This window comes from Mizuhopecten yessoensis, unplaced genomic scaffold (genome assembly GCF_002113885.1).
Source record: "Mizuhopecten yessoensis strain PY_sf001 unplaced genomic scaffold, ASM211388v2 scaffold8233, whole genome shotgun sequence".
In the NCBI taxonomy this organism is placed as follows: domain Eukaryota; kingdom Metazoa; phylum Mollusca; class Bivalvia; order Pectinida; family Pectinidae; genus Mizuhopecten; species Mizuhopecten yessoensis.
The window spans coordinates 536,058-561,327 of record NW_018407445.1 but is presented as its reverse complement, the minus strand read 5'-3'; the positions used below and the strand labels follow the sequence as shown (position 1 = coordinate 561,327).

At 38.2% G+C, this 25,270-nt stretch overlaps 1 protein-coding gene across 1 annotated transcript; it reads left to right on the top strand.

Annotated features, from left to right (window-relative positions):
• Nucleotides 1-9,826: 9,826 nt before the first annotated feature.
• On the top strand, nucleotides 9,827-23,563 carry LOC110455505. Its single transcript, XM_021505676.1, has 12 exons — nucleotides 9,827-10,054; nucleotides 15,114-15,257; nucleotides 15,522-15,607; nucleotides 15,953-16,064; nucleotides 16,727-16,849; nucleotides 18,027-18,476; nucleotides 18,712-18,729; nucleotides 19,778-19,916; nucleotides 20,220-20,359; nucleotides 20,490-20,633; nucleotides 21,667-21,795; nucleotides 22,730-23,563. The coding sequence occupies exons 1-12, from the start codon at nucleotides 10,009-10,011 to the stop codon at nucleotides 23,407-23,409; spliced, it is 2,211 nt and encodes a 736-aa protein (XP_021361351.1). The 5' UTR covers nucleotides 9,827-10,008; the 3' UTR covers nucleotides 23,410-23,563.
• The last annotated feature ends 1,707 nt before the right edge of the window (nucleotides 23,564-25,270 follow it).

Below are 25,270 nucleotides of genomic sequence, written 5' to 3'. Positions count from 1 at the left end.
TGTAGGATTTGTTCCAAGTAGTCCTTGTTTTAGTTTAGTTTTTCTGTTTTTAGTTTGATTGGTCTCAGGTGAAAAAACTGACCAATCGCTAGGCTGATACCTGTCCTTTGAAGATTACAAAGGAGAGACGCCTGAATTCAAAGCCTGTCAATTTTTACCGTTATCTGACCGCGAGATTCTTCTGATGTTTATCAAAGGATCGAACTAGTCTTCTTGTCTCATCAAGCAGGTGGCACACACTGAGCCTTCAATTTCACAATGAAATATTCCAAGGGTGCAGAGAGTGAAAGTGAGCGTAACACCTGGATATCGAGGATGGTAATGCACGTGCACTTCGCTAATAATTAGAACGTTGATATTAACGAAAATTACACTCTTGTGGAAGTTGGAGTGCGTAAAATTGTAAATGTTTTGTGTTTTGAAGGACTTATAATACAAGATAATTAACTTTCTCATCCTCCAATCCGTTAGCTTAAATCACGTAGTCAAACAGAATTGAACAGTTGAAGGGAAGCAACTTCGACAGATGAGAATGATGCATGTAATTTTCGCAGAACTATGCTTACAATAACATATTACCGAAGTTTTGAACTTGCGTACTATAACATACACATATGTGTGTATATATATATATATACAACACTATCGCGTGTTTAGATATGCGTGTATGAGAAGTTTGTCGTGAAACAAAAAGTTGGTTTAATGTAGGATATTAAAAACTGGGCCCGCGGAAATAACAGCAGACGTGCGTAGTCAACTTTAAACCCGAATTACCAGGTAAGATATTTTCCAGCATTTTGCTTTCTTTTATCTATACTTAAATAAAGCATGTCCGGATTATTTACGAAGTACAGTGGGTTTTTTTTTTAACTAAGAGACAGATTGCATTCACGCACTGAAGTACATTGTAGAAGAGAGAAATCGGTGGTCTAATTCCTCAAGGCTATGTTCTAGTGATCAATCTTCACTTTATTTTTATACATGTATACAGCTTTAGACACTGACAACTCTCAGCATGGATTGGTGCTTTTGTGATCTAAAGTAGTCGGAATACCATCCACATATCAAAATTACTACTGACATGTGACATTATATATTTACAGAAAAAAATCTTGCATTCTTGGAAGTGGGGGCATATGAAATGATTAATTGTTGTAGTACATATATAATACATTACATACATATATATTTACCACATAAAACATCAAAGTAGAAAATATGAGAAATTTAGGGTTTAGATATCTTATTCGCTTAAATAACATTTTGCAGTCAGCAGTAATGTACACAAACAACGTATGCTTTAATAAATATGAAATAAATGTGTATGAAATGTTTACATTATCGTGAACGACAATACGTTTCGTGAAACATAAAGGTTTAAAAATATTAGTATATTTAAACTATTGGGATCACAGTTATCATAGCAGACTTATTTAATTATAAAGTCAATGTGTAGGGGAGGCTTACATAAATTGCAGCATTTTTTCTAATCAGACGTTATCTTTTTCTTTTATTTACGTAATTGGTATTAAGTAAGGGTCGGAATACATTCACACCAGAAGTATCGATGACAGATGGGTTACATTTGATTTCCACGAGGCTGTTGTTTCCGATCATAGGTCAACCAATATAATATTTACCTAGGATTTCACTTCGTTAACTGGCAATTCTCACGAGTGGTTCCTGTTTGTGATCGAGATACCTCGACATGACATCTGCATATCACTTATATCTAGGTAGATGTAATATATCACTTGTAAGACTGATACATGTATCTTCTAAGAAAATGGGCGTAACAACTGCTGAATACGGCTACCATATAAAGTTTACCTGTTTCTACCGACACGTTGATATAGACACGGAGGAGACGAGAATGAAGCTTCGTTACTTAATGTTAGTGTTGATAATGTTAATTATGGGACCTGCGTGCGTTGAAGGTGAGTGTTTCTATATTTTTTGTTAGGACAAACGCTGTCCGAGTTACAATAACTATAGACGGAAAACCCTTTGTAACATAAAATTGTATCGCCTATTTGAAAACAAATATTGTCGTTTCATAAACTGAAGCGATTGTCTTTACATGTATATCACATTTTTATAATATGCATGTACATATACGAGAGGGGGACACCATTTCTGTTATATAATACATTGTACATGTACGAGAGGGGGACACCGTTTCTGTTATATAATACATTGTACATGTACATATACGAGAGGGGGACACCGTTTCTGTTATATAATACATTGTACATGTACATATACGAGAGGGGGGGGCACCGTTTCTGTTATATACATACATTGTACATGTACATATACAATGAAAGATTTGTAAAGACAAAGTTTTTGTAGGATGAACTAATCCCCAACAATCAAAATCTCCTTTAAAGACGCTTTCATATTGTTTGCGGGTGAGCGGCGCGCCAATTCAACTTCTGTATGAAACCATTGGAACTCCATGTGTCTGTACAATATACCACAACATCTGGTAAACGTTCCGACTTCTCGACAATGTGTACCACAAGTTCTATTGTTAAACCCACACTAATCTTCTCAAAGACTTGGTAAAAAATCTAGAAATGACACTTCTTTATTATGACTATCGAAGCCCGATTCTTTTTAGACCAGTCAGCCTACGACAAAAAAGGGCTCAACCCATACATAATTCCAACAAAGTTTATTTTGTGTTTTTCTTGCACTTATTTATACAGAAGATAACATATCAAAAGTCTAGAAAAATCTAAATAGGGCAAAGTCTTGAAAATTACGTCTTACTTAACACTATGCCCCACTTTTTGTGCCATTTAATTGTCCATGTTCATAAACATTTTGTATACGACAGAGTTACGTTTAAGACATGATGAGTTGTTATAGTAGTATTTATGGAAAGCTTAGACCTATATTGTTATTTTGAATGTAAGTTTAAGATGTTTTACCAATTATAAATCTTGTTAAAATGACACAAAACACCCATACCCCCTAAAATTTACCCCAAAAAATGAAAAATATTTCGATATTTTCTCAATAATTTCAAATATGTACATTGCACACATGTTTTTTGTTGCAACAACAACGGGTTAATCATATGTACTAATCTAATAAAAGACATGGACAATCGATGTCTTACAAATTAGGTTTGGTTATTTTCAATGCAAATATTTTCAGACAGGGTAAATTTTGAATTTCCATAGAGATCGCCCCGGTTGTCTGATATCTGTTAACATAATGTAGTGTTATATATCATTTTTGGAAAAGCTATCCATCTATCAACGTCTTATATGTGTTTTATGTGTTTTATTATTGCAAGTGTCTTCATGGTATGATCGACTTATAGAAAACCTGACGACCATTTGCCACAACATGTTGCTCATTCCTAAACATATACATCTGCATCGCTTTGACGAGTGGGACAACTAAAACGTTATGTTGTTACGGTATTATTAGAAAACGTCATCCAGCATACATGTATTAGTCTGTTCGTAGTTCACAAAGTTTATGACACGACACATTATCTACTAGCTCAGACGAGTTTGTTATCACGATTCGTCTTTCAAGTCACTTTCCACAATAACGATTTGGCCGTTCGAACAACTGACACCCTTGCATTCACCACAACATGGGGTACATTCCAATCCATGCTTTCTACAGCTGCATCGCTTTGAGTCGCAGTTTGTTTTACAATTGCACCGGATAACTTTTAAAAGCAGTTCCGGTGCTGGTGGTAGGTGGGTCCTCATAGGAAGCAGTCTATCATTGGCGATATACCATCCCCATTCACACGGTGACAAATGCTCGGCTGGTCGTATCCACTGCTGTACCTGCAGATAGACTCGTTTGCTGTGATTAGCAGCAGCAGCAGTTGTCGGTGGCAATGTATGCACCTGTACACAAGTTGTGCTCAACATGACTTTGTTGGAGAATTTCTTGTACCGAAGTGTGTCCAGTCCGTCGGTGTGCTCGCCGTTGTATAGTGCTACAATTACTTTTTCCCCTGCTGCTACAACGTCCTCGTGCGACGCCTTCCTACAAAACACACCAGCCAGTTCTTGGAAGTAAGAGTCACCTTGCACCTTTTTCAATGGGGCTCCTTTTCCGATGCCAAAGATTCGAGACGTGGTGTCACATCCTGTAATGGCATGTACAAATGGCATGAGGGCACACGTGCTGGGTCCAAGGATTTTCTTCGTTTTGTTGATGTCCCATATCTTCATTTTCTTAGTTCCTGATTGTACAGATTGGAAGAAAATGTCATTGGCGTCCAGATCAGAATGGAACAGCAACAACACAAGAAGATCCGTGTCCTCACCTATCAACACTGTAGCGATGTCACGGGCGCTCTCCACAGCTGTTTGCACGATTAATACATCGGCATCGCCTATCGCGTGAACTGTCCGGCATCCACTAAGTTCTAGTTTTTCGCTCAACATGTTTAGGAAGTTTTGTTTGTTTTCGGCATTGGCAAGGAAGAGTTCTTTCTTTGACCTGAAAGGCATGTTCTCTGTAAAGGCGACCTTTGCACCAATGGCTCCTCCTGTTCGTCGTACGTGGGTTATGTCCTTTGTAGACGGACCAGCCGAGTATCCATCGAACACTACTGTGGGATGATTGTAGTTTCGAATCACGTACTCCACGTACTTCTGACAAATATCGGAGAATATCGACCCTCTTGTCCAAGGAATGCGATGGAGCAGCGACCCGCCGTCAAGTACGAAATGTACTTGTGCACGTGGTGGCGTGGAATGACACTCACCCAATCCCCATATGGCATCAGCGAGTGCTGGTTTCTGTGCAGGTCGTGGAAGTCCAGATGAATCGAACAAAGACGACGGGTAACTGCTCAGTTCATAGCCAAAGATATGGGAGGCGTCCTCATCAAGTCGGTTTGCTGCGGCAATAAGTCTTTGAAAAAGTAGCTGAGGGTCAACGTGGATTGTTTCACCGTCTACTTTAATTGTCGATTTGGTACTAAGGGTAACTGCCTGCTCACTTCTTTTAAAGACATGTTCCGCAACATTCCGACCTTCCATAGATTTCAAGATTTTGTTCCCGACGTCCCGAGCCTTGTCTGCATTTACCTTTACGTTGGCAGTTTCTCCTGTCTCGATATTGCGCAGATGGACATCCTCTTGGAACGGTTTCCGGTCCACAAAGAAGTTGAGGAACGTCATCGTATCCTTCTTATCCCTCTCTTTCCTGGATCGTCCGCTATCCTTGTGTTGCTCGCTGGTGTGGTAGTTTACATCAGTAAATTCCTGTATGGCACTGTTCATGTCCGCACATGATGGCATCGAGAGAAGCCATTGTGCCCGTTGACCCTCGGTCATTCCACGACCTCTTGTCAATCCACCAGATGTTTTCACGCTCCTCATCAGCACTTGCTCGATAATCAAATCAGTGGAAAGTCCAGCCCAGTACCGATCACTTCTGCGTATTACATGGTGTCCTGTTTGGAAGGCCATGTGGATCAGAGGATGTTCACGTTCAAGTGCTTGCATAGTTTGGAGGTACATGTATGCGGACTTGGTGTAGAGATTGTGGCCGGATGCAGCGAAGAAAGGCATCATTTCTTGCACTGTCTGTAGGTGAAGATCCCAATTTCCTGTGCGTTCCGCTTTAATAAATTGTCGAAGGATGTCGATCATCTCCATGTACTGCATCCACAAAGTAGCTGTGCGAAGAGTTCCCATGGACGCTTTGTAAGAGTCCAGTACTTCTTTAATGCGGTCAAGTACATCATCTTCACATACGGTTCTTGTTGATATCTCTCCGTTCAACAGCATATCGTACATTCTTCCTGCCTCAGCTAGGTCATCATTCCTTTCATCCTCAAGAGATGAAACTATCGAATCGCCACTAGGCTCCGAATCCATGTCATCATCATTACTCGCTCTGGTAGAATCTGTGGTTTGGGCCTGTTGTATTTCTGCGAAATCCTCTGTATTGTCGTCTGTCTCCCCCCTATCCCCTTATCTATTTTTTGGAATGATGGTGCTTGCAAACTTAAGTGGACAGGGAGATCTTTAGAGCTGGGTAAGTTCGGTCTATAATGTGTTTTTTAAGTAACGTATTCGCACTATTTTTTGGGAAAATGTCCTATCTTCCATAAATAGTAAACAAAAACAAAAAACAAACCATTCCGTATCGTATTATATTGCTTTTGACGGTATCTCAAGCGTCTGTCCAATTAAATACCGTCAGGACCCTTATATATATATAATTCGTGGTGTCGAACTTGCAGCCCCCCCCCACGCTCCCATAAAAAGACTAAGTCAATAAGCGAATAAGCAATGTCATTTGTATGTGTTTAAATGTCACTTATAATTGCAATGACGTGTATACCTGCACAACAAACTGTTAAGTACATTTAATTACCATCTACATTATGTATGTCGTAGACCGGATCAAACCAGTGTGTACGGCAACTATAGGGTTCCATAGTTTTATTTTTCGTACGGAATATACACTGGTCCAGTCATTCAAAAAATAATTTTAATCAAATAACCGTTTCTACACGGTTAAAATTAAATCGAACTCTGGTATAATAATTGTTTTGAACCCTGACATCACTTAGTTTGGTAAAATTTCAGTGTTTATGAACCTGTTGTACGGCACGGTTTTACGATTCGGGACTCGAGCAGACAACACTTTCCAACCAAGTCAAACACGTACACTCAGCATACACAATAACATTTTTATATCATGTTACATGTATATATACAGTGTAAGTGATCATTATATTTCAATGTCTGTCACCACTCACCATATTTACAACAGCTTTCTGTCAAGTCTCCATAAATAAGTCTGCTCACAGAACATAAACAAACGTGCTTGCTGGTAGGATTTATCTCCCTTTGCACCTACGGCTACACATACGCGCAATATATTATCAACATATTTTTGCACACTTTAATCGGAAAATCCAATATGTTCCCCTATTTAGATTTTTCTAGACTTTTCGTATGTTTTAATTACATATATTCTGAGTGCAATCCAACAAGAATGGTCTTTGTTGGAATTAGGTGCGGGTCAAACCGTAGGCTGACTGGTCTATTTATTTAACGCAAAGTTACATGGATGGTGTCTGCTGTTTGAACTACAACTCTTTCAAAATCTATTTTTTAAATATCCTGATATTAAATCAAGCTTGTTCAGGACCACCATCGAACATTCAACCCACCGACGAATGTCTAGTTAAACATATCTACTACATCCATATATCACTGATAAAACGTGTTCACTGTACAACGAGATAACACTGGTAAACATAAAATCACTACATAGACATATCACCTGTGAAACGTTTTCACTGTACAACGAGATAACACTGGTAAAACACATTCAATCTATCGAAATATCACTGGTTAAACGATTTCACTCTACAACGAGATAACACTGGTAAAACACATTCACTCTATCGAAATATCACTGGTTAAACGATTTCACTCTACAACGAGTCAACACTAGTAAAAATAAATTCACTACATTGACATGTCACTGGTAAAACGTTTTCACTGTACAGCGAGATACATATAACACTGGTAAAAATAAATTCACTACATCGACATATCACTGGTAGAACGTATTCATTAAACCGATATACATAATATAATGCTGATACAGAGGAAATTGATTAGGGCATGCATTGTCTGGTTAAACTAGAGACGCAAACCCTCTCTCAATATTTTGATGATATGGCCAACCAGTCGATCCGAGGAAAGGCGTTCTATCCCACTTCAATGACGTTTGAGATTCTGTGGAATCATGCAGAATTGGACGACTTTTTGTGTTCTCTTGGAGGTGGCCATTGAAGAAACCAATCCTAGTCCGTTATAGTTTACTTACAACGCCTCATTTGCAGCATACACTCATTGCCTAGCGGGACATTAGATAAAACAAGCATTGTTATGGTTTAATCATCATAGTCAATCGATTAATGTGTAGTCGGCTTCCTACTGAACTGGTGCACTGTCCGGGACACTGAGATTTCTCAGAAGAAATTGTTGTTTGTGATCAAAATACATCGAAATGTTATCTATTTATAATTTTTATTTACATGTAAATTGTATATTACTTGAAATATTTATATCTTCTAGAAAAAAAGGGCGTTACCATTGTGGCGTAAGTACATGTACATACATGTAAACGAGGCATGTAAAGCATACACACTATACCTTGCATATGTATATAGAGGCTGTGAACACGGACACGACCAGTATGCTTCTTGCTTACTTCTCATGAGTGTATATGTAGCAGTTATATGGTACGCATTGATGCACAGCTTAAATGACAATCGGCCTTTTAAATGTCATAAAATTTTAAACCTAACGTATTTGTCAGTATTGCCGGAACTTTCTAATCTCATCCTAAAATGTTGTAAATACCTAAACATTTGACACTAAATATACTACTACCGTTGTTAAGTTTCACTAAATATATCACTACCGTTGTTTAGTTTCACTAAATATATCCCTACCGTTGTTTAGTATCACTAAATATATGACTACCGTTGTTTAGTATCACTAAATATATCACTACCGTTGTTTTGTTTCACTAAATATATCACTACTGTTGTTTAGTTTCACTAAATATATCCCTACCGTTGTTTAGTATCACTAAATATATCACTACTGTTGTTTAGTTTCACTAAATATATCACTACTGTTGTTTAGTTTCACTAAATATATGACTACCGTTGTTTAGTATCACTAAATATATCCCTACCGTTGTTTAGTTTCACTAAATATATCACTCCAGTTGTTTAGTATCACTAAATATATCACTACCGTTGTTTAGTCTCACTAAATATATCACTACCGTTGTTTATATCACTAAAATCCTCACCAATGTTTTTTTGTTTCACCGACACTTAGAATATAGATAAACAGTGTTTGCACAATTACAGGTAAAGTTACCAGTTAAAAGGTTGTGTTTTTTTCTAATCTGTGATGAATATCTAACTTTATACAATACAGAAGGAACATAGATTCTCCCTTTCATTACAATAAAGTTTCATTAAATTCCATTCGATGCCGTTGTTAATTTTATTGTTAGGTAGAGCAATATATTGGTAATGGTAACTGAATTACTGGGTCACTCTTACAATCCAGGAAAACAGTCCGATATTGACAGAAATAACTGAGAAATATTTGCCGAAATATTATTTTACTCCAATGTCACGACTGATGCAAATGGTGTACGTATGTTTCTCTGAAGTATCTTTTGGGATTTTGTTTTGATTAAAAATATTGAGTAACGGCATGAAAGCAACCTACAACGAATGTCTACATGACAGTAGAAGGTAATATACGGCATGGTTGGTATCCGATAAGCAACTACTGAAGTATTGTGAAGGTAAACCCATTTATAAACGAGGGTAATTTAAATGTTGGTTTGCTATTATATTTACAACATGAAATAAATCACAAAATTGGGATGTTATAATTAGAAATCATTGACTTGAAAATCAAAGGAAATTTCGTCACTAAGACGCCCTTGCTCCTTTTCGTGTTTTACCGTATGTTCTATGTGAGTGATCAAAACATACCATTTTTGAAATCAATATATAAACTGACTTTACCCCTGTTGGATCAGTTTTTGCAGTGGACGGTTGTCTAAGTAAGAGGGACAAGAGGATGATGGCGTGTTTGTATCATATTTAATTTCCCTTAAGCTTTCACTGAGTATCAAGTCAATCCCCTTGTGATTGTCAAATCAGGCGATAATCCGATATTAAAACGTCTATAAACGTGTATGTTTAGGTATCTTTGTAGGTAAAGCGCTCGAACGCTGCTGACATTAAATTCACAGTACACAAACAATGTACGATACTGTACACAAGCAGACGACACATTGGGTATGGCTTCAATACGAGGCGACACCAACAAGCCCTTGACTAGGGTGTATGTTGATTATAGTTAGGTCCTCATTCTACTCCGGACCTAGATGATGCTGCGCGTGCTGCGTGATACGTAAACAGGACCATTTAAGACACACAGAGGAGTTGTGACAATGGAAGAACCAGACATTTCATTACTAAAGATGGCCGATTCTGAAGGTAAGTTGTTGTGGTGTTTATGGCTTGCGTCAATATCTCAGGTATTGCCCGTGTAGTTCTCAGATTAGCAGAACATAATACAACACTAATGTTTTGAAATTTCAGCCACAATTCGCTATCGCTATTGCAACACTGGTGAATTGAGAATGTCAATATTCTTAACATGTTACATCATATTTGTATAGAGTCTACACTATCTCTACTGAGCGCATAGAAACGATATACAGGTATATATGTTTACCTTCTATCTCCTTCCATGTTATTTTTATACTATTTCCAAATTTTCGGGCAACGACAAAGATGTTATCATTTCAAAACACGTATTGTCTCTGCTAGCTAGAGTTGCGTCCCTTCGCTACGTTGGATAGTTTGATAGCTGTGAAGCGATCGAATACTGCTGTGGAATCAATAACGCTCTGTGTCGACCTACATTTAGCTCCATGTGCAGTTATCCCCTTGGGGATAATGCTGAGATCTAACTCTAACAGAAATCATTGGTGAAATGATATATCAAACAGTGTTCATTCCAGGGTTTCGCTTTTCAAACATTATTATCATCATTTTGATAGAGTACAATGAATAGTTCAGTCAACACATACGCTTTCAGTGTAAACCTAGCGCAACCTAATACATCATTTCTGGACTGATAAATGTTCCTTATATCCAATTATATTGTCTGCATTTCCTTTCCTCGTACTTTTGGTCTGAAACACTGATGTGTACCTACATTTGGATGCTATTTATGCCATCTCTAAGCTCCCGTACGAACGGTCGATAAATAGTTAAGTGCCCTTGCAGACTAAAAAGGCATTTAAAGAACAAAGCACGTGCACACTTTCTACATCATTCAACAAGAATTGAACGAGTGATTCATTGTTGAATGGTATACACTCGTGACTAGTGACTACTTTTCAATGCTAAAATGAGGTTTGAGACTAAATCTGAAATATCTTCCTATATCAAAGCACAGTGTGCTTCAGCGCCAAATCAGATACATACAGCGTTGAGCAGCATGTAGGGCGCCTCTACCGTCACATTGAGAACTATTTTAAAGTGGGTGAACAAATTCAAAAATGGCAAAGTTGACATCAACGAGGTACAATGCAGATGTGAAAGTAAGAATTTAGGATGATGGTCGGTACACTATTTCTGAAATGGCTCCTATGGCTAACATTTTAGAAGGCAGTATACATTATATTCTGACATAGCGCTTTAAATTAAAGAAGTTTTGTGCCCAATGGATCCCCTATCTGCTGAAACCTAAACAAAACCCCAAACGTTCGAAATAAGCTAAAGGTATTTTGAAAAAATACGGTAATTGCAACTCAAGAAAACTATCCGAGTTACTTACAGGATATGAGACTTTGGTCTATTACTTTGAATCCCAGAAGCGCATAAATAATAAGCGATGGTTGTCGAGAAATCAAGCAGTGATTGCAAGAAGTATAAAAGGCGCCAAGAAAGTTCTGTATGCCATTGTTTGCAATTCAATTTGGCTTGAAAAACAATTACTGACACGTTTTACAGAAACAAGGTATTGAAGCCTTTCAAAAGATTATACATAAAAAGTGTCCAGGCAAAGGAATGACATCCAGCTAATTCAGGATAATACGTCATCCCAAAAAAGCATAACTGTACAGGCGTTTTCGAAGTACATGTTGTAAGAAAAGGTAGCATAGATCCACCCAACCTATTCACCAGATCTAAGTCCCTGTGATTTCTTCCTTTATCAAGAAAATGATCTCTTGGAAACGGAATGCCTCTAGAAGTGCTCTGGGTTGTGCAATCTTCTTGTGTCGTGCCAGTATACAAAGGTGAGACTACCGCGCAGTATTTACATCACTGATAACGCGTCTGCGAAATTGTGTTTCTGCTATAGGGGATAATACGAAGGAGTGCGACAGAAAGATCCAACTGTATACAACATATTTGTGATTCCTGACACTAGTGACAAAATTTATTGAATGGCACTCGTATGCAACATAAATGTGTTCACGTCATTTTAACTTTGATGTTAGATGGATGACTTCCCCTGATTCTGTACCGATGTCTAATTTTGTAACTGGATTTCCTTGGAGGCTTAAGTATATTGGCTGATTTATGCATTTCGTTGTTTCATCTTTTTGCACCGAAAACACGTTACAACGAGATTTGAAAATTGCTAAATTTCTCTTTTCGTGTCGAAAAAACGAAACAAAAAACGAAACGGCACAAATAAGACAGCGTACTTAAGTCCAAAACTTTGAGATTTTTTTAATATGTTTTCCGTGTAAAGACGGTCAGGATTTAATTTTGTTCACACATTGAGTTCAGTATGATGCTTCCTGTTTTGGAGCACAGAGGACATCATATGTTAAGTCCTTGCGACCGGGGCTACAAAAACAAGTACTTTTAAATAACTTTCTTAAGTACTAAATCCGGTTAACTTTGAAGGCGGATCACATTTTTGTCTTCATATCAAGATTACACAACGATTCTATTTTTTTTTTAAATTATCACATTCCTTGTTAAATATCTATTGTTTGTCCAAACGGGAACATATGCTGAGTACGATAAGTACTTGAGTCACACACTGTTAACATAGATACAGGCCAGCGGAGGATGCTGAGTACCCCCACAACAAGTTATACAGGAATACTTCCTTAATGTAATAGCATAAAGCGTCGAAACACTTCGTACGGGAAGTTCACTTCCGGTAAATAGTAGTTACATTTGACACGCCCATGTTAGAGGCACAAGGTAGAGGCTCCCCGGTCGAGGTTGTGTGTTCCATGTGTAAAGTATCTCGTGTTGTCAATCTGTATGCACGTGCTCGAGGTCACATTTAAATGGAAAACTCCAAACAAGAAGTCGCCTTTATTTAAAACATGCTCTGATAGAGTTTATGTTGAATTCTACAGTACAGGTTAACTAAAACTATACAGGTGTTAAAAGAAAGACTCAAAAGTTACACTTTTTACATTTCTTTCATAAAACGGTTTATAAACATTAATGTAACACTGTCAATTGTCCTTAAAGGAAAACTACCACTTCTATAGAAAATGCATACCACTATTATAGGAGTGTGAACAGAAACAGCAATGTTACACGTAGCTCGGTAACAATGTCTCTTGACTGTAGTTTATCACTCTGGCGGTGTTAAATGACTGCTATAGATACTTTGTATGGACATAAAGATCGAACTTAATGCAAGCATTGTCAGGATACATATTGACAAACATGTTAACTTTAACCTTAGACCCTCCCAATCGCTGACGAGTACTGATAAGCTGTATTCTCATCCTTCAGAGTTGCCGTCCCCTAGTACCGTGTATCATTCTTTCAAAATGTTATTTCTCCTTCGTTACCACTGTCCATTAAATTTGATAATGGACTGTAATCGAAAACGATATTACAACAACAGGTAACGTATTGGATTGCTACCGTTCACATGTCTACGTGGTGGAATTGTAGAACAATGGATGACATCAGAGCTATGTTTTAACTATTACTTCGGCAGAGTTGTTTCCTTATTACATCCTTTATTTACTCTATCAGGACCTAGTATTAAATCCGGCCAGTTGTTTTGTTTGGGCTGACCGAGTAGTTACCCTTGACAGACGATAGGGGGGATCGGAGAATCGTGATCTTGATAATGATTCAAGAATAAGACATGTTCTGTATGTACCTAAAGCTACCGGGTGATCCACTTTGTAATCAATGAATTTTTCATTGCAAACCATCGTAGTCAAGAATTGATACAAACTACTTCCTCACGTGTAGTCACAGATCAATACCTGTCTTAAAATACATCGGATTAATTAGCCATCGGTTGTGTACAAATGAGGATCACCAGGACTTGTGAGAGCGAACACGTGTCCTCTGTGGGTCATTCACCCGTGGCCTGTAAATAAAGTCTGCAGTGACGTGTTGGCCGTATGTAACACGTACAGCTCGTGCTTTAAAGAGACTTTGTCTGCAATGATATAAAAAGGATGATATTTTTCTAGAACAATGATAAAGAATCTCGTATGTTACATGTAGTATCATCAAGGAAGGAGTTTATTGTCATCATTTTTTTCCAACAATCGTCGCTGGACGACGACTATATAGAAAAACTATTGGCAAATAAATAAATAGATATACATTTTAGGAAAAAGTTCCTTTAATACAATTGTACAGCCATTTCACAAACTGTTACATAACAGTCAGCCATATAGAGATGTATGCGGTCCTTCCTCCCACAAAATCAATTTAGTGTTTTTCAGAATGTTGTGAAGCCATTTCGTGTCACGAAGTGTGACCAGCGGGTTTTACTGTTGATTGCATCAATATAGACAAGTGGAAAAGAACAATCACGATAGACTATCTGAATCCGTACGTTCCTTATAGAACCATTGCATCCAAAAAAAAATGTTTTAATTGGGGGTCGGAGTTCAATTGAAGAGAAACAATCAATATACAACTTATGTTGACTAGAATGTTAAAGTTTGAAAAAGTAGGCAATATACAACTCAATTTATTATTTAATTTAGATAGAATATGTACATATGTGTGTGATATTCTACCATTCAGACATCGTGTACTGATCGTTGTTGACATATAGTTGTCTCCCTTTTACATGGTGTTTTAACAAATATATAGTTGTCTCCCTTTTCACTACGGATCGTTTTCGACATATAGTTGTCTCCCCTTCTCAGATCGTTTTAACAGACATGATAATTTACATGCATTCGTTATAGAGAACAGATATAGAGATCTCCTTTAAAGAATATCTTTTTAAACACATATGTAAATCATACAGTGATAGTGTTCCCTCTGTTGCTATACTGTTGATTGTAAGATTAGATATCACTAGGTGTGGGCTAGTTGTGAACAAAAATAACTTACCATATCTACATTATTTTTCTGACACGTGCACATCACAAAAACAAATATTTTTCCAAGCGGATATGCTACAGTCTGTAAATCAAAATGATGTCACAGTACCTGTCGCTTATCCATCCCTAGAATGAGACAAAGAGGTATGACAACATTTGTAACACTAACACATTGTAATAATGATATTATTCCCTTGTAGAAATCGTGATGACCGCAGCCAAGCGAGATGGGAAGGCCATTATGAGACTTGAGCGGACCTTTATTAGTGAGATAGACAAAAGCAAAGTGCACCACGTCGCGGGGGGTTCATACAAAGGCATCCTTATCAACAAGACGTCGGCAGGTATGGTCAAGGTCCTGGGCTAGGTATTCGAAATCCTAGAGTTATGGTCTTACAGTAGTTTGGAAATCTCGGGTTTCAATGACGCAGACAATAGGTCTGATTTGATTCTCTACACATTATTCTGTAGACGATGTTGAGGCATTGACGAAGTATCATAACAATGAATCATTTATTGTCAAAACGTTTTAATATAGTGTGCCAGATATTTAAACGTAATCATTTTGGAAATAACAACACGTTTTCTTGGTATGTCCTTGTTATCAGGTCTAGTAGACACGGGACCAGCTGAGGGCAGACTCGAGTTCTTGGCCTATCTTGTCAATGAAGGCGAACACAACCAATCTCTGCAGGTTTGTACGTTCTTGCGTATTAGACATAGTCTCCGAGTACCTTAACACGGAACGTAGAACACTTGTCGAACTCTCAATCCAATCGAATAGAGAGTAACAACCTGGCTAAACGAATAGAGAGTAACAACCTGGCTAAACGAATAGATAATGTTCATTTTACAATTTCAAAATTATTGAATTGATTATGCAGGTGATAAAAGTGACGTGACACTTATAACGTAACACTAGTATGATGAGACATTGGAACATATACCTTGACAAAAACAACAGATATTCCTTAATTATTTCAGGGTAACAGTGTCTATCATGTGACTCTTTCCCGTCTCTGTATAATTTTATCCCTAGGATCATTGGACGCTGAGTTTCTGGTTCCGCGGCACGGAGGACGGACTGGTGAAGAAAAACACGTACACGGACTACTTCCGGGAGCTCATGAACCCTGCTGACTTCCCCAAAGGTAGGAACGGGTGGCTTCCAATGACCCTAGCTATATTTTGCTTTGAAATTGAAACAAAATTCAAGGCCCAAAATGCAGCACTGGAGTCTTTATCCTCTCTTGTCTCTCTTTCCTACTCTTCCATTTGTGAATTTACGCAATAAACAACATTTTGCAAATATAAAGTGGTGTACAGTATAAAGAGTTGCTGAAGTGCTTGAATGGTGTTTTAGACCATAAAAGTTTCAATAAGATCATTAGGATGTTTAAGACTATAATAGGCATCTCGCATTGTAAGACCTGTTTGGAGCTTCAGTCTTTGAAATGTTCCATTAAGATCTTTACGATGTCTAACATTGTAAGACCTGTTTGGAGTTTTAGTCTTTGAAATGTTCCATTAAGATCTTTACGATGTCTAACATTGTAAGACCTGTTTGGAGCTTCAGTCTTTGAAATGTTCCATAAAGATCTTTACGATGTCTAACATGGTAAGACCTGTTTGGAGCTTCAGGCTTTGAAATGTTCAATTTAGATCTTTACGATGTCTAACATTGTAAGACCCGTTTGGAGCTTCAGTCTTTGAAATGTTCCATAAAGATCTTTACGATGTCTCACATTGTAAGACCTGTTTGGAGTTTTAGTATTTGAAATGATCCATTAAGATCTTTACGATGTTTTTTCAGACTACATAGGTTTCATTAAGAAAGCCCTGGTGCTGCTAAGGGAGTACTCTGTGATACAGAGAGTGGAGCTACAAGTTCAACAGACACAGGACCATTCCCCCGAGGATGCCATCCCTCCCATACGTAGGTCTCTTTGTTTACTAGACCTGTAAAAGGAATGTACAAACAACTAAGATCATTTTCTTTTGAAAGAATTCAATAATATCTCTCCTAGACGTATCGCGGATGCTGGTTGGTTTTCCTGTTGAACTAACTTGAGTTAGATAATTTTCAAATCGTATAAAGACACGACGTGAGAGGGTTTTACAGTTTGAAATTAACTTCTGACAGCTAGATAAACAGGATAAAAAGCCATCACAGGTTTGAGGACGTGCTTTCCCATAACGTTCATACATATCTAGAAACTAGTTTTCTCTTAGAAATACATTACTTCTGTTTCCGATTTGGGAAGCAATATTGTCATGAATCGTAGCATCACAACTAAAGAGGACGGCCAAAGCCTTGTTACAGTTGTGGGATCGCACAACGTTACACGAAGTGCGGTGTGTGCTCGGTGTGTGAACGGTGTGTGCACGATGGGCGAACGATAAAAAGCTGGACGATCATTGCTTGCGCACATATGTGCGCACGACGGACGGACGTTGTGCGATAACAATCGTGGTTGGTGTAAATTGAGGAATGCCTCAACAATATATACGGTTTCATGTTTAAACATATAAACTTGATGTTTACGTATGTTTCTATATTCTAGCAACCTCTATTAACTTATCTTTCTGTCTATTCGTTCTCATATTTAGAAATTGTACTTTCTGTGTTTTTAAACAAACTTAATCGACACATGTAAAATTACAACACAATCCCGTATACAGGTTAACATAACCACTTTGTACATGTACCTGGACCGTAGTTTTGGTGCGTTGTGCGGTCCCAAAACTGTATATGGCGTTGTAATTAATCAATAATACCCATAAGTCAGTAACCAACTCCTGGCAGATTTATCCATTGCTTCGAGAGTTAGAAAAACTATACTGGTTGAGGGAGAACTATTGGTCTGTAAAGCGGCGAGTTTAGGTGATTTGATATATAAGTTATAAAGCACTGTCTTATCTGATCTCTAAGGATCCCGCAACGACAAAACCTGCAAGCATGTGTTTTGTATATTCATTAAATACCGGAGGTATATGGGCTATGTTACGAATAGTTTGTGTAGTGAAAGGAGATGCAAACAACTTGTATTAGTACGGCTAAGGGTCAAGCAATGACGTAAATATACACTTTATTGTTTCATTTGTTTCCTCAGGCAGTTTTACCACTGTGGTAACACCAGCAGCGAACTCCTTCCGTTTTGTACCGGAAGTATGTATCAACCAGAAATCTTTCATAACCTTCAAGGTGAAGGCAGCTTGTGACGTGCGCGTCGTATTGTCCTCAATTTATGGTGACGTAAACAACAAAGCTCATGAAATCGTGATCGGTGCTGAAGGCAACACCAAATCTTACATTCGGGAGAGTGCGAATGGCCCCGTCCGGGCGGAAAGTTTGACAATGAATATTGTCAGTGAAGAAAACTTCCGCTACTTTTGGATCAATTGGGCACATCAGCATTTGGAGGTAGGACGAGGCGCTCAATATGGACATGGAAGATTCCTTCGTTGGCACGTGCTCCCTAAACGACAGTTCAAGGTCAATTGCTTAGCTGTCGCCACCAGCAAGTCCTCTAAGGGCCATTGGGAGTTCGCTGAACTTCTAGGTATGAGGCCATATATCTGATGAAAGTTAAATTTGTTTTTATGTTTTAAAGATGTCGAAATACTTTGTATTATTTATTGAAATAGAAAGAAATAGAAAACGAAATAAATACCCAAAATGCTTCTTGTAATACTTGGTGTGTTACGAACATATTGTAAAATATCAGAAATTGTGTGTCATGCTGTCCTTATTGATTTACAATGTCAAAGTATGTTATTTAAACATTTCCTTTACAGCTGATTACAAAGAAGAAGGTATTTAATTTCAATTTTGGCCTTGACAGCATATTGCAATTTGCATGCTGTTAATGTTGAAACATAATTTACTTGCTTACCTACAGCTGTCATCTTGATTATTTTACCTACACAGCGATGTATATTGTCTACTGTTAAATCATGTACCACCATTTCTGGAACATGTCATTATCTGCAGGACTAAGGGAAACTATGAGACTTGTACTTTCTGCATGATAGCAAGAGACGAGTCATCTTCGTTACCTCCCCTTTGAACACCAATGAGAGCAAAATTGATTGTTTGACCCTTCGGCATACTTTAATACCTTTATTTTTATATTTCACTCTGATCTTCCGTTTCTTTTCTCTTATATCCATTGTATTGTATCTTTTGTCTATTGTTTCCTGCTCTGCTTGTCTCCCTAGGCACATCTAATAAACTCATTGTCTAATTAGCTCGACGTTCTGTTGGATTGGCACGCCTCCATGATTACAGCACTGCAATGAGTTTACACTTACTCATTTACTTGCTCATTTACAATTGAACAATACTAGTGATTATTATCGCTATGACGTCATGCATATCAATGGCTTAAAACCGCACCAAATTCTTCAGCATGTCTCTGAATAACGATTGAACGATTTGGGAATTCTTCGTTTAGTTTTCCCTCACGATATGATGTTGATGATGTATATACCCAATAGCAGACGAACTTTGTAGTCATCTGCTGCTGTAGACGCTTCACATCTCGCTGATCTACAATATAACACTCCACTGTTCACTGAACCATGACATTCTACTGATTACTGATCCGTGACACTCCATATCTCACTGGTGCTTTCAGACGTATGCCCAATGATGTGTAGCAGAAAACAATGTGGCTGTGTATTAACATTAAATTAGGAGACGCACACAAAATCAATATTATGATCTCGGTTATTGATAATGTCCTGTCATAAGTACTGTTTTTGATATTGATATCGATTATGCTATAAGCATGGTCAGTATATGCCTACTGAATCCGTTTGTATCTACAAGTTAGCTGTGTTTCTGGCTAATCTCCTTCAGACCCGGAAGTCGAAGCAGGAAGAATTGCCAAAAGGGCTCGGATCAGGGAGCAGTACATGTGGCTGGCGAGGAAATACCGGATGTTGCATTTACTGGAGGACGCTTTTCCGAATGTCGTCAAAATAGAAGATCTCGTCCGGTAATCATGTGACACGTCTAACCTTATAACTGTACAAATGTACATGAATGTGTTCCATAAATCTCGTTCTCATATCGCACGAAGTATTTGTATATCGCTGTTATTTTGTGGAACTTGTTTGGGGCGAGTCATGGACATTTTATTCAAAGTATTGAAATTCTGAAAAAAAATGCGTCTCTCAGGAACAAGCATGACTCATGTGAGTCCCAAAAAACACTTTACCGTATAGAGAATTCAAAGTCAATACAATTACAGTATTTTTAACAGAGAATGACATTTAACGATTTTTTTGCTGTTTTGTAGCAAGTGTAAAATACATGTATCTGATCCTCTGGTCATCGCACTGGTGCTGGCGGAACTCCAGGAACGTGGTTTGATAAAGGAGGTGGTTGACGGACATTGGATGCGGAAACATGGCGGAGGGCCCGCACACAAAGAGGACGGTGAGTTACAGGGACTACACCAGACCAGGATATACTATTTTAGATTGTGTATGTTCAATATGGTGAATAACGCTGTCTTACCTTTTTTGTAAGCGTCATTGATCAACTGTCGGCCATGTTTGATTTACAGAAGTGAAACTGGTGAAGGTGATGCCGGTCCTCAGTTCGAGAGAACAGCCGAACATTGCCATAGTTACTACCCTGTTCTGTGAAAAACTTGCAGTGGATGCCATGATTGAGAACAGGACCACATTCGTCAAGTGTAAAACAGAAGGTAGGCCTCACAAATGTTGGCATTGACCACTTTAATATCAATCGGTTTATATGTAGACGAAACGGCATCCAATCGGAATAATGGTTACTGAAACATTTAACAAAACATAATTTATAAAAAATATGAATATATTTAAATGTTTTTACTCAATCTATTTTTCTTTATTATAATATTGTTCGATGTTTCAGGTTTTTGATAAAAAAAAAATGAAAAGAAAAAAATATAAATCAAATCGCTTAATTTTGAAAACATAGTAGTAACAAGCAGTAAGAACGATAACTCTTACAATGTATAGTTTATCGGCCACTTCATCAGCCAGAGTTTCTCAAATCACTGTCGGTAAGTATTACATTTGTATCTAAGTGAAGTAACTACATTATATGTTAAGTTGCGTCAAGTTAGAAGCCATTCAGTACTTACTAGTATTTTATTTAAGACACACATCAATATTTCCTACAATTCGAATGTGTCTTTGTGTTGAACAGCAATGCATTGCAGAATCGGTGAGGCTATCTAATACAAGTAGAATAGTTAAATAAATAAGTCATTAATAAAACGTAGTAATCATAATAGGCACGAATTCATTACTTAGTCTTGCATGCTCACATGTATGGTAACTAGTTTAGCGGACACGTAGAGTATTTCCTGATTAATCAGGTTGTGTCAATATAACAATTTGTACTAAGGGAGATGAATCAGTAGTTGGGATATATTTTGTTAATATCACATTCATTTTTTAATAATATCATTATACTCATAACAGTAGGAAGGGAGCTAACTCTGAGAAGCCTAGAGTAATTTCCAAACTAACAAAATCGCTTAATGATCCAATGCCCCTTATTTACACGGTTTTGGTTTTTTTTTTCATTCTTTCTTTTTTGAAGCAAGGATTTTGAGGAGAAACATAGTTAAAACCTAATGTGTATAAATGTCTTCCTTTAAGTATAATATATGGAAATATTGTAACACCGACCGTTGTAATGGTATAAATAGTGTCACCCTTTAAAGCTAAGGTGGTCATTGTTTCCTGTAGGAGAGTCACAAGTGTACACTATAGGGCGGATCGGGAAACACCGGGTTGTATCCACCAAGCTGCCATGTACCCCCGGGGACGTCGAGGCATCCAACATAGCTGCGGGGAACTCCGTTACACGTCTCCTGGGTAATTATGTAAACGTCTGTCTGTTACTAGCTACAGTATATAGGTTAAACAGACCCTTTATTCAGTACCACCGGCACTATGCGTGAACACATTTTCAATGCATGATCAGGCGCCCCGATATCGAACTATATGTACTTTCTTTACTCTAAGTTCAGGCGCCATACTTAAAATATGGTGGGTTTTTTTTTGTTAATTAAACATAAAAACAATCCTCAGAACACGGGAAATCGCTTCTGAGACGTTCTAGAAAACACAATTTTTTGGGGGGAGATCCCCCAAACCCCCCTTACGGGAGGGGGACGACTCCCACCCGTACCCTCCCCCTACTCGCGCTACGCGCTCGTGGTACTGCTTTCGGCAGCACACCGTTGACTATTGAGAAAAAAGTCTCGCCCCCCCCCCCTTTTAGGAAAACCTGGATCCGCCCCTGAAGTGTTTTGTGTAAGTTTCAAGAAAAGTCCGAATTTCAATATTTTGTTTATTGTTTGAACATTTCTTTAGCTTTTAGCTATGCCATTCTGTAAATGAAGCTTTTACCTGAATTCTTTGGTAAATACATCAGAACTGTTGTGAGTTTGTTCATCCAGGACAATAACATGAAATTTCGAACCACGTGTAGAATTCCTGGTGATACGTGTTCAATATTTAACCGGCTATATAAAGGCTAGTACCGTGATATAAATACATGTACTAAGGGGAATGATTCCATAGAGCGTTGCTTAAAACTTCTGTCAAAATGGGAATTATCCCCCTTTGCACGATTGTATTTTATCGGAAACATTCGAGTAATACCCATGAGGTCAAACTAACTTTTGTTTGGACAATGACAATATGGTTGCTTAATGACAAACTCGGTATACAGGATTTATACTTCCTATTGTTTAATAAGACCTGCATGTTCGAAATAGTCTAATGATTTAACTGATGCTTTTAGGGACCTTCAGCAAAGTAGAGCACGTGTTTCTGGTAGGCGTTGGAGGAGGAGTGTTGCACCAACATGACCCTGATGACCCCATGACGACTGATGACCTCGTGACCTTGGGTGACGTAGTCGTATCCATGCCGTCTAATGGCACTAACGCCATGTATACAAAATGTTACACAAGAGAAAAGGTTGGTAAAGAAGGTCTCCAATATTCACCGAGAACTTGGCACAGCCATGATGACACTTTAAGACGAATCGTCAAGAAACTCAACGAAAAAAATGTTCGCGGTGTGAATCCCCTGGAACATCTTATAACAAGTGCACTTGAACAGCTCAATGAAATCGACTCTAAATTCCAAAAACCATCCATTGGTGTTTCAGGAGTCGAAACTACTGAAGAGTTGTCGGAAAGGGGCACAACTGTGGTGTGTGGGGCAATAGGAAGCGTAAGCTGTTTGGATAATGATGAACGCTTGAGAATGTTGTTTGCAAAATCAAACGAAATCAAAGCCTTTGACAAGGATTTTGAAGCAGTGTTAGAATCACTGGAGGGGAACAGGAATGAGAGTTACTTGATGATCCGAGGAATCGCCGATTTTCAATATGGCGGCCGAAAGGAATGGCAGCCGTACGCTTCACTGGTGGCAGCGGTTTACATGAAAACCATAATACTTGCCTTGAATGAATAGGATTCATTGCGTTGAGAAACTGCTATACTAATGGTGCTTTATATAAAACAATTTGGTGCTAAATTCTATTCGCCGAATGGCATATGATAATGCGATTTTATGGAGATCTTTTATATTATTTTGTTAATAAATCATGAAAATAATTACTCTGAAACAACCACTACAGTCCACTCCTTTCTAAATCTTTAAGGCAGACAAATCATCGATCTCAAAAGCCTTGCACCGGATATACATGTAAGCACACATACATACAGTACATTTTACCCAAAACAGGTACAACATGCATAGACAATATATCTGTTTCAGAAGATTAGAACCGAAACAGGTGTAGCATACCTGTCTCAAAGTCTTGAACCAGATCAGGCACAAAGAACCTAGCTCACAAGTCTTGTACCGAAATATGTGCAACATACATGTCGGACAACCTTTGAAATTGAACAGGTACAAAACACCTGTCTCTCAAGCCTTGTACCGGAACAAGTAAAAGATACAAGTGTATCACATACCTGTCTCACAAGCCTTGTACCGGAACAAGTAAAAGGTACAAGTGTATCACATACCTGTCTATCAAGCATGGTGCCGGAAAAAGTAAAAGGGACAAGTGTATCACATACCTGTCTCTCAAGCCTTGTACCGGAACAAGTAAAAGGTACAAGTGTATCACATACCTGTCTCACAAGCCTTTAACCGGAACAAGTAAAAGGTACAAGTGTATCACATACCTGTCTCTCAAGCCTTGTACCGGAAAAAGTAAAAGGGACAAGTGTATCACATACCTGTCTCTCAGGCCTTCTACCGGAACAAGTAAAAGATACAAGTGTATCACATACCTGTCTCTCAAGCCTTCTACCGGAACAAGTAAAAGATACAAGTGTATCACATACCTGTCTCACAAGCCTTTAACCGGAACAAGTAAAAGGTCCAAGTGTATCACATACCTGTCTCTCAAGCCTTCTACCAGAACAAGTAAAAGATACAAGTGTATCACATACCTGTCTCACAAGACTTGTACCGGAACAAGTAAAAGGGACAAGTGTATCACATACCTGTCTATCAAGCCTTGTACCGAAACAAGTAAAAGGTACAAGTGTATCACATACCTGTCTCTCAAGCTTTGTACCGGAACAATTAAAAGATACAAGTGTATCACATACCTCTCTCTCAAGCCTTGTACCGGAACAAGTAAAAGATACAAGTGTATCACATACCTGTCTCTCAAGCCTTGTACCGGAAAAAGTAAAAGGGACATGTGTATCACATACCTGTCTATCAAGCCTTCTACCGGAACAAGTAAAAGATACAAGTGTATCACATACCTGTCTCTCAAGCCTTCTACCAGAACAAGTAAAAGATACAAGTGTATCACATACCTGTCTCTCAAGCCTTGTACCGGAACAAGTAAAAGGGACAAGTGTATCACATACCTGTCTCTCAAGCCTTCTACCGGAACAAGTAAAAGATACAAGTGTATCACATACCTTTCTCTCAAGCCTTGTACCGGAACAAGTAAAAGGGACAAGTGTATCACATACCTGTCTCACAAGCCTTGTACCGGAACAAGTAAAAGGGACAAGTGTATCACATACCTGACTCACAAGCCTTGTACCGGAAAAAGTAAAAGGGACATGTGTATCACATACCTGTCTATCAAGCCTTGTACCGGAACAAGTAAAAGGTACAAGTGTATCATATACCTGTCTCTCAAGCCTTGTACCGGAACAATTAAAAGATACAAGTATATCACATACCTGTCTCTCAAGCCTTGTACCGGAACAAGTAAAGGGTACAAGTGTATCACATACCTGTCTCACAAGCCTTGTACCGGAACAAGTAAAAGATACAAGTGTATCACATACCTGTC